The 11058-nt window shown below is 40.3% G+C and overlaps 1 protein-coding gene across 1 annotated transcript; it reads left to right on the top strand.

The window, feature by feature from the left end:
- The first annotated feature begins 1046 nt into the window (after positions 1 to 1046).
- Positions 1047 to 9338, top strand: fgf4 (fibroblast growth factor 4). Its single transcript, XM_067597011.1, has 3 exons — positions 1047 to 5879; positions 7493 to 7596; positions 8652 to 9338. Exons 1-3 carry the CDS (start codon positions 5483 to 5485, stop codon positions 8826 to 8828), a joined length of 678 nt encoding a protein of 225 aa, XP_067453112.1. The 5' UTR covers positions 1047 to 5482; the 3' UTR covers positions 8829 to 9338.
- The last annotated feature ends 1720 nt before the right edge of the window (positions 9339 to 11058 follow it).

An 11058-nucleotide genomic window follows, 5' to 3' on the forward strand; every position in this document is an offset into this window, starting at 1 on the left:
ACACACACAAATTTCTTTAAAATGTGTTTAAAATCTTATTTGTGTATAAAAACAGTTTCCAGAGAGAATCGTGTTTGCACTTGCTCACTGCTGATACTGGATGTAGCAAATGTGTTGGAATGGGACTTTTCACTGGACTCCCACCCAGCAAAGTCGGCCGTATTTGAGTTTTCTGACAAAGATATGACAGAGAACAGTTATTTACTGATTATTCATCATAAATAAAATTTTGGGGCATGACAGTGTTCAAAGATTGTTATGCCCCAAATATGTCACATAACATAAAATCATGATTTATGTACTTCTGCGTCAAAAACTCATTTTGGTCAAAGTATAGGTTTCATTAGAGGCATACAGGGGTTGTAAAAGTATAATGGGGTTGCAATAGTTTTAAGCCCTCAGTTTAGAGCAGGTGACTGCATCACAGGAGTGTTCACTTGTAGACAGTGACCCCTAGAGGCAGATAGTTGTCTCTCTTCTAGACAACTTGTGGCCTGTTGCCATGTGTGAATGTGCATCTAATTAGACCGCTCACAAGTTTGGCAGAGCTTCTCAATGCCCTCTGCAGGCAGCTCGCAGCCAAGTGAACACAGGCAACATACAACCATTTCACAGATTTTAGTAGTAACAAATGAAGAAAAGGACACAATAATGTTATTTTTCATGACTATGATTCCACCTTCCTCAGAATGATTAACCTGATTATCTTCATCACCTGAATGAACAGATTGGGTTTTAAAAGCTCAGTTGAAGAAAATGACTTTACCTGGAACTGTTGACAGTGTTGACATATTTACCCCCAATAAATTGATACTTAATAAGTATTAATTAATTATTAATTATATAAATAATAATTAATTGATACTACTGCCAAATTCCTGGTTTGCTTTGAAAAACTACACACAAGCCTGAATAAAACATTCACTGTATGTGACAATAAAAGCACAGAAACGGCTTCAACAGAAGCCATTTTATTCGTCAGTTTATCCATTTTCAACAGGGAATTACGTAATGTAGACAAATTGACCAGTACAAGTCACTTAGTGAATCCACTCTGGCAGCAGTTCAGTGACAGCTGTCTAGCTGGCCTCCATCCATCTGTACTGTGCCAACAATATCAGAGGAAATATCTCTCCTCCTCTGTTTGGATATACAGAACATGACACTGGATATACACATTTACTAACAGGTAGGACACCTTTTCACACATTACACACATGTGTGACATGAATCCAGGTTGAAATCTGAAGAGAATATTGTTTAGCTTGTGGTATGGTAGGTTGGTAGGCAGTTCTAATATTTTGCAGTATAGCTGAATGAAGTTTGAATGGACACAAAATTTGGAAAAATCAACTCACTTTATGTACACAATATGTTCAGTGTACGACCAAACATTTCTGTAAGGTTTATCAAAATCATAATGTTTCATGGTTATAAAAGGTTGAGGCAAAGAACAAAGAGACAAAGGGAGAGGGTGCTGTAGGGTCAATGCAAGCACAGTTTTCTGTAATTATAATCAGTCACAATGCTTTTTGATTAAAAATCAAATTAAAAAGCATTGTCCTTGTCTGGTATTTAAGAATGATAAGAATATGCAGTGCATGGGCTTGGACATGATGGATAAATTAGTGAGCAAATGAATACTTGTGTCGAATGTTGAGACATTTTAAGCTCTGTACTGCAGCTGTCACCCAGTGAAATCTAAAACCTCTTTCCCTCAGCATAATTCATTGCGTACATGCAACCTAAAACGACAATGACTTCAGTACAACATAAACAAAAAATAAAGCCGTACATAACTTACAAATCTCAGCATGACTGGAGAGAAACATCTCAACCTAACCTACAACCTACAGCTATGGTGAAGGTTCAGCAGCCCATCAGTTGTGCTGGAGGTCAAGGGGTCAATCTGTTGTCCTAGAGGTGCAGTGGTCAATCAGCCCGTTAGTTGACTTGGAGGTCCAGTAGTCATCCAAATGTTCTGGGGGCCCAGAAGTCCATCAGTTATTCGGAAGGTCCAGTACATCACTTGTCCTGGAGATCCAGCAGTCCAGTGGCCAATCAGTTGTCCTGCAGTTCAACCAGTCCATCAGTTGTTCAGAAAGTCCAGTTGTCTATCAGTCCATTAGTTGTCTTGGAGGTCCAGCAGTCCGTTAGTTGTTCTGAAGGTCCAGTGGCCCAGTTGTCCATCAGTCTGTATATAAGAATATAAGAAGATGTTGATTGGTGCTGGAAACTTTTAAAGGGATGTTAATGAAGCAGGTCAGTAGGCAGGAGTGTGTGCAAAAAAGGTGATGTTTATTTAAAAAATATTAATGAAACAGGCAAAAATGAACCCAGAGAAATTGAGCAAAAATAACTTGCTTATAACTTGCTTATAGCTGAAGCAAAGAAGAAACAAATAAAATCTGCAGCCACACAGCAAACTGCAACCTACTCTCTTCTACGGTGGCCCTGAGAGCTAAATGCACTGCAACATAAGAAAACTTGCAAATAGACAAAACACAAGCAAATTAAGAAAACATCTTCATGAATTTGACAACACATGTGCAGCATTTAGAAAATGCACTGCACATTACAGACAACGCAACGGAAATGTTTCCAGTGGACAATTAAAAGTGATGAACACATCTGGACATGCGATCACAATGTTAAAATAAACCAAAAAAACATACATTTTGGCTCATTTTCCAACACAACTGACAAATAGCCGACTTCAATAATATCATGAGTCACAAACCTTGACAACGACAAGCATGTACAGACGTGTTCATCACTTTTAAGTGTTCTCTGGAAACACTTCTGTTGTGTTGTCTGTAATGTGTTGTGTTGTCTGAATTTGCAGCATGTTTTCAAATGCAGCGCATGTGTTGTCAAATTGATGAAGATGTTTTCTTGACGTGCTTGTGTTTTGTCTATTTGCATGTGTTTTCTTAAGTTGCAGTGTGTTGAGCTCTCAGGGCCACCGTACTCTTCCCTACTCCATCTCACTGACCAGTGACTGGCCTTTTACCTTCTCAGCCTCACCTAACTGGAACGTACCATCTGCTCAGGTTATCACAGGGTGAGCTGGACTGATACAAAGCTTTCAAAAGCATTTAGAACATTAATGTAGAATTTCTCTGTTACTGCTGACAATCACATTTTCTACGGTCACAAATGCACAGCCGTGAGTCCATCAAATTATACAGAATGTCATTTACTACAGAACAGTTGAACCCTTCCTACCTCAAATTGACAGTGCCTAATGACTCCTATTTGACACCTATTGTCACCATCACTGATTAAGCAGATGATTTGCCCTACCATCACAAAACTCTCAAAAAAGAAACATCACAGCAGAATTGAAGCCCTTCAACGAAATATAACATTGTGAAACACAAACCACCCAGATGAAACCCGTATTCCATTATTTGACTGATTTATTAACAGAAACATTGGACTGAATTTAGTGACTTAACACGAAACACTAGTAATGTTGGGAACCAGAGCCTAATGAAAAGGGAGAGGAGCAACCCTTTCTCACAGCCCATTAGTTATCTTGGAGGTCCAGCAGTCCAGCAGTCAATCAAATGTCCCAGAGATCTAGAAGTCCATCAGTTGCCCTGTAGGTCTAGTGGTCTATTAGTTGTTCTGCAGGTCCAGCAGTCCAGTAGCCCTTAATTTGTCCTGGATATCCAGTTATTCTGGAGCTCCAGTGGTCCATTCAGGATCATAAAAGGACAGCAGTCCATCAACTTTTTCAACAATCCTGGAGAATTATGTGATGGTCCTTATGCTCATCTTTGTCAGCTGTCCTGGAGGTTTGATGGACCATTGGCAATTCTTCTGGTTCAGGCGTCATGAAGGTCCTTTGGTCCATCACACTGGGCTCTGGAGGTCAGATAGTCTGTCAGCCATCTTTGGGGTTTGGTAGTCATCAACCAGGGGCCTCAACACCACAGGATTGTCTCTAAGACCTGGCTGCATTCAAGGAGCCATTTTGCAGCACACAAAGAAACAATGTTGTCGTACATTGAGGATCAGCCGAATGTGAACGTGAGAAAACATGTCATGCGTGGTCAATGAGGAGCAGGACTGAGCCACCCCAGAGATCAAAGACCTCTGTTTCTCTTCTGACGGAGAGGGAAGACTTTCAATGCTCCAACATAGAGATAAATAATGGGACACTCACCAGAGAGGGTAAATGTTAGTGATTAACATATAATTAGCAGGGATAATAGCAGTGATGACATGGTGAAATAAAAGGAGGGAACACTATTTAGATTGGTTTATTTCAATGGACATCAAAAGCAATGCACCAGTGCATCTGAAAGACTGTCAAGGATGACACATCAAAGACACGCTGCCATGACACCAGCTGTTTATCATAATTTAAACAACAAAAATGTATTATTTCAGAGAAGCATTCATCTTTTACTTACACAGTGAAAATAATAATTTAGATTAATGTTAAAGTCTGATGGTCTGATGCAAATAAAAATGTGCACACACTGGTTTTACATCCCTGACTATTAAAGACATTTAGTAGTGACAGTAACAGTAGTGAAAAAAAGACAAATAAAGAAAAAATATCAAGTGAAACTAACTGTAAAATGTTGTAATGTCTCCATTCTGAAGAAAGTGAGACACTTTCATTAAATAGAACCAGGCTAAAATAATGTTTCTTGCACTCCAAGTATAGCTTGAAACCCCGTTAAGAAACACAGGTAAACTTCTTCACGCAGCATGTCCTATAAATAAGAATTCACGCAGCATTTCCTGTAAACATTAACCAAAATATATTTCCACATGTCATGCAATGTTTATTTATTTTATTAGGCTATAAACACGGATACTGTGATTCATGATCTATTGCCACACATGACAGTTCACAAACCTGACAAGTGTTTCAGTTTGAACGTCAGAACTTCGAGTGTAAAGTCTTGGCCAACAATGACAGCATACTTATCATTCTGCATACTCTCTATTTAGTCTTACCATTGTTTTCTATAAGGGCCTGGGACATGATTTCCTTCTACCAGTCTTAAGTTAGCGCTTTTTTTCATTTGGTTGAATTGGACCTGTGTTTTTTCCTGTTATTGTTCATTTATAGAACTGTCTCCTGTCTCGACACTACGGTCTGTTAACTTGGCCGTTTCCTATTTTACATCCTCCCATACATAAATTATGATATTCTGCTGCTGATAATGAAAGCCTCACACAAAGAACTTTTTTTTTTATTATAATAACGTCTTTATTCATTTATTTTCTACAAACTGCTGACTTTGCTCTGAGATAAGACAGCTATTATTTGATTTTAGTAACGCCCCGGCTCGCTTTGGTGCGCCAGAATGTGAAAAAAGTAGTTTGTAGATTTCTTCTAAGTGTGGAGCTGTGATGTAATGTGTCCGCAGGTATAAATATAGAGGCATGGCTGCACAGCGTTCATGCAGATCAATGTCGCTCCGACGCTGAAGCCAGTGCGCCTGTCGGTCTGGGAATGAGCGCAACTTCCACACGCTCCTCTCTACCGCGTCGCTTCTTCTTCTTTTTATTCTCGCTTCATTGGAAAGGCAAACGCCGGGAGGCTGCTTTCAGAGCCAGACCCGGGATGGGCTCTCTGGCGGCCCTGCGGACAGTTCTGGTCCTGGGCCTGGTGACCGGACTGGCGGGATGCGCCCCCGGCTTGAACGGGACGGCGGACCGCTGGGAGGCCCTCTACTCCCGGTCCTTGGCGCGGATCCCGGGGGAGAAGCGAGAGGAGATCAGCCGGGACGGGGACTACCTCCTGGGCATTAAAAGGCTGCGGCGTCTCTATTGCAACGTGGGAATCGGCTTTCATATTCAGGTGTTACCGGACGGTAGAATAACGGGGGTGCACAACGAAAATCGTTACAGTAAGTTATCAATTAGGCTATTTAAGAATTAGATATAAGCATGTGATTATTTATTTCCCTTCTTTTGTTAGTAGTTCAGTTATAACTTTAATACCATTAATAACCAAAGAAAAGTTACTTTCAAAGTTAAAGAATTCTTCTTTTTTAATGAGTTTTGGAGAATCTCCAAGAATGAGATGACTAAAACAATCTACATGTTCGGCATGTTGTCAGTCAGTGAGTAAACAGGATGCACTTTCTAATGAAAATGTTTCACCACCTGCTGACACCTGATCCAAACCTTCACTTTTCACACTTCTGATCTGAGATGCTGCTCCTGCTATCAGCCAGTGATCGGCTCACAGATATCGATCCATGTGTTAGTGCCAACATCTGGAGTCGTCCCGTAGTGCCGCTGAGCATATAGGTGCGGGTGCTTTTTGCCTTGTGTGTAACCAGAGCTCGCTGTGATCCAGGCCAGCGGCCAGCCATGCAGCACCTAAAGTTAGGACGCAGCGCACAGACCCATCTGTTAAGACAGATTAACCCCAGCGGTCCGGCCCAGACACAGTCACACACCTCGCATTTGCAGACACGAAGAATAACAAACATTTATTTACTTAACATGTCAAATCTAATCCCTGCCGTCTCGTGTTTGTGAATTGTGGTCGTATTAAAGTGACAAAAAGGCGAGCTGTGGAATTGACAGGCTGCCTTTGAGGAACTTAAAGCTTGTTGTTTTGTGCTGCCTCGGTACTATTTTGAGACAAGGCATAAAAATTCAGGGAGATACATTACACAAAATCTCTGTGAGGAATTCAAGCCACTGTAAAGCATTTTAAAATGATAGCAGGAACAAAGGACACACACACACTGCTGTAAGCCACCAGCTTGTCAAGGCCAAGTGAGAAGCTGCATCAGCAGGGGACTCTGTAAACCTTCATCTGTCACTGCTTTTATGTCATTTACCTCCTCAGACTTCCAAAATTATACATTCACGACTGATTTGATGTGTAAGATATTGTTGTCTGGTTACTGAATTCAGGTGTTAGGCTACATGTTAACAACCAAACGTCAGAGGAAACACTCATCTTTTTGCAGCTCCCAAAACATGCAAATTTCCACATTTCTTAACACAAAAAATGTCAACCTTAGAAATTCTGTGATTTGTTGGGTTAAGTTCACATGATTAAGCTAAAGGTTTAATCAGGATTTACTAAACTGTCACTGTGAAATTCATCCCAGTTGAGTCAACAATGTGTAGAACCTACGGGCAAAAAGACATCATTTGTTTAATACATGAATTTACAACGAGATCAGGCTTGCATAGTGTCACCTTGCCAAACCCAATAAAAGCACAGGTAAGCCTTCAACTAAAATACTGTCAAATAGTTGACATGTATCACCTGTGAAATGCTCAAATACATAAGTGTCCATCAGCATTTACAGCTAGAATCTCAAACAGACTCAATTCCTCAGCTTTCTGAGAAATGAGCTGCTGACTATCCAGCTCATCTTCTGGGATACCTACAGTACAGTAATGTCACTGTGTCTGTGTGGATCAGGAGGTTAGGTTTCCCCATCAGATCAACATGTTTCATTGTGTGTGTGTGTGGTTTGTTTCCTCCATGAAGGTCTTCTGCAGATCTCTCCGGTGGAGAGGGGAGTGGTGACTCTGCTTGGCGTTCGCAGCGGGCTCTTTGTAGCCATGAACCGGCGAGGAAAGCTGTATGGATCTGTGAGTGTCCGAATGCTGTGATTTACTGTCCTTATCATCAACAGGCGCATAGATACACACACTGGTTTGACAAAGACAAATATATAGTTTCAGTTGTTACATTTGTTAATTTTGGTTTTGTTACAACCATAATTTCAAGCTCTGATGCTGAAAAAAGTGTCCACGTGCTGTGAGCAGAGCCATGGTCGGGACTTTTTGAAGTACTGAGGATATGAGTCCAAGTCTCCTTGACCCCCCTGACAGAATTTTTACCATACACCAAAAATAAAGTATGTAAATTGCATAATTGATAAATAGTCTTTTAAAGCCTTCTTCACACTGTCCAGTATCCATTTCTAGTGGGAGAACACTGAGTCCCTTAAATACTTATTTGTTCATGATTATATGAAGTCTGAAACTACTGGGACCAACATAAAGTACTACTTTTTTAATGGTGAATATGTACCCCTTCCAGGTTACTTAAACTCAAAAATTTCAATAAAAAATACAAATGACATGACCTCACTGTACTCTGGTTGTGAAAAAAACATTTTTTGGAGATTATTTTAAAGCTTGTGAAGCTGCTGTGACAGCACTACAGATGTTTCTTATAAAATGATTTACATTTTACTGAAGTCTTTACTAGCTAACACCTTCCTTCAAATGGTTCAAAAGGTTCAAAGTGTTTTAGTAAATCACTAGCTTAAAACTAGCTTGTAGTTACTAAGCTAACTTATGAAAGACTTTATACAAAAACTTGAGTGCTGAATATGAAACTACTTGAGTGAAACTACCCACAGAGGGAAAATGGCACAAAGCATGGTGTCCTGAGTCCTGCCTCACTCACATCATTCATCATTTCACAATCTCATTTTTTGTGAAAATCTGAGTGAAACAGCTACTGTACAATAGCCCTGCAGTCATAAATAAAGCAATTGTTTGATAGTAATCACAACGAACAATACAGACTTGAAATTCCCCCTTGAAAAAATGTCCCGGCATCTTTGTTTTGTCTCTCGCAGTTGAACAATCGGCATTTTCAAATAATCCTTATATCTCCCTCTTTTCTCTCTCAGTTACACTACAACCACGAGTGCAAGTTCAGAGAGAAGCTCCTCGCTAACAACTACAACGCTTACGAGTCGGTGGCCTACCCGAGGATGTACATCGGCCTGAGTAAGAACGGCAAAACAAAAAGAGGAAACCGAGTGTCACCCGCCATGACAGTGACACATTTCTTGCCAAGAATCTAGTAGCCTCATAAATAGACTTCACCTCAATATGGAGACAGAGAAGGGGGGCTCCAAACTATGATGCACTTTCACTCCAAGCTTTATGCAAGTGTATCATATTTGATTTTTTTGCTATGTATATATTCATTTTTTTATTTATGTTTAACTGCAGTTTTGTATTTTTTTAGGAGGGTCTGTCTTTTCACTGGGGCGGGGATCAGAGATGCTAAAAAACGTTATTTATGTTTTCATTTTTCTAATTTATCAGACATATGCTGCTACTGAATGAACTCCTGTCTATTCGGATGTTGGTTTATTTTGCACTGATGAGAAAATACGCAACAGTGCACTGGAGACATTTGCTATTTTTTATATTATTTTTAACAAAACAGGACCTTTTTGAGTCTTAGCCTAAAAAAAGACATGAGCCGTGAGTGTCTTTGGTGTCAGAAGTGGCACTGATTGCCCAATGCTCCGGCTCTTTTGTGTGGCACTGGAGCCTAATTGAAACAGTATCATCTTACTGAGAGAGGTGGGTAGGAGAGGAGGGGTGGGAGGGGAGACGAAGAACCCCCACAACCTCCACTGGTCTGTTTATAGCTCTGCCAGGGGGAGGGGGGGAGGCGGTGGGGGGGGTGAACTCTGAACTTTTCTGCCGTCAATCTCAGTCAGATCTATAAGACTGCCGATAGAGAAAGGCATCCTCTTTGACATTATATAAGTGGGGAATTTGGGAGTTTAAAGGCAAGGTCAAAGTGCTGAAATGTAACGGAGAAACCGTAGCCTTGACTGTGGAATGGGACTATTCTTTATGTCAAGTTATTTCTGATTGTCCAGTAGCTACTGGACTGGAAGAAAGAAATAAGTCTGGCCAGAGATCGTTTAGCAGGCTGGGGCAGTTTGTGCCATCTGACAGATATTTGTCATATTGCCAGTGTTGTACCAAAATTTGTTTCCCCTAGAAAATGCCATTCACCAAGTGATTTATACCTTCACTTACAGCAAGACTATGTAGCGTTTCACAGAGGGGAGAACATAGTCTTACTGATACAAATAACAAGTTGAGCAGTAAAACACACCCTAACTTAGTTCTATACACTCGGTTTTTACTGCTGTAATTGCCACTTGTAGCCATACTTGCTATTTCACAAGTTACATATTCTCACTTTGAAATCACTTAAAATGTTTTTGGATTTAAATAAATTGGGAAATTTGGGAAATATGCTTATTCACTTTCTTGCCAAGAGGTAGATGAGAAGATAAATACCACATTCATGTTTGTACAGGAAATATAAAGCTACAGCCAGCATCCCATTAGCTTAGCGGACTGCAAACAAGGCAAAACAGCTAGCCTGGCTCTGTCCAAAAGGTAACAAAATCTGCCTACCAGCACCTCTAAAGCTCACTAATTAACACGTTATATCTCATTTGTTTAATCTGTTAAAAAAAAAAAAAAAAAGGGTAAAGACCATGTGTTGTAGTTTTCAGAGGTTATGTGCCAGACTTTCATGACCAAGTGTAGTGACTTTTTAGAGTTTTGCCATGAGGTTGCCAGTAAGTCACAGTATGTAAAACAACAGCATGAGTATTTTTACGCTACGGTTTTTGTACGGATTAAACAAAACATAGCATGTCAGTGAGCTTTAGAGGGGTTGGTATGCATATTTTTCGAACAGTGGACAGACCCATTTTCCTTCTGTTTCCAGTCTTTGTGCTAAGCTAAGCTAACTGGCTGCTAATTGTAGCTTCATATTCAGCATACAGCCATGAGAGTGGTATCAATCTTCTCTTGGGGAGAAAGCTAATAACCATATTTATTTAATTACCTTAGTGTCTTGAAGCACAATTTTCCTTCAGTTTCTAAACAGATTTTTCAGGCTATACATCAGTATCATTTACTGAGTGCATATCCTCTACAGTCATTTCCTGGTGCTGTGATAAACAACAACACACTCAGGATAAAATAGGCTCACAAATACATTTTGTTGAAACTACAAACTTTGGCGCAGTTGTGGTACAAACAATTTCCAATTCCGTGTTGATTTTATAACCCGTATTTGAGCTTCACGTAAACTTTCTACCGCGTTAGCTGCCCTATGCATTAGCTCTGTTTACTGTACATATTTCTCAGACTCCTTCCTCCTTGTGTTTGTCCCCTCAGAGTCTCTCTGTCTCTCTGTGAGTCCCTGCAGTCTACTGCAGCCCAGCTCTGGTGGCCATGTTGTCCTAGTTGCGCCTTGTCACGTTCCGG

This window comes from Thunnus thynnus, chromosome 1 (genome assembly GCF_963924715.1).
Source record: "Thunnus thynnus chromosome 1, fThuThy2.1, whole genome shotgun sequence".
In the NCBI taxonomy this organism is placed as follows: Eukaryota; Metazoa; Chordata; class Actinopteri; order Scombriformes; family Scombridae; genus Thunnus; species Thunnus thynnus.

What these genes read in the sequence shown, in the direction of transcription:
- fgf4 (XM_067597011.1), top strand. Translation starts at nt 5,483, where the DNA reads ATGAGCGCAACTTCCACACGCTCCTCTCTACCGCGTCGCTTCTTCTTC. An exon ending in GCACAACGAAAATCGTTACA is followed by an intron (nt 5,880 to 7,492) that starts GTAAGTTATCAA and finishes TCCTCCATGAAG; the next exon opens with GTCTTCTGCAGATCTCTCCG. An exon ending in GAGGAAAGCTGTATGGATCT is followed by an intron (nt 7,597 to 8,651) that starts GTGAGTGTCCGA and finishes TTTCTCTCTCAG; the next exon opens with TTACACTACAACCACGAGTG.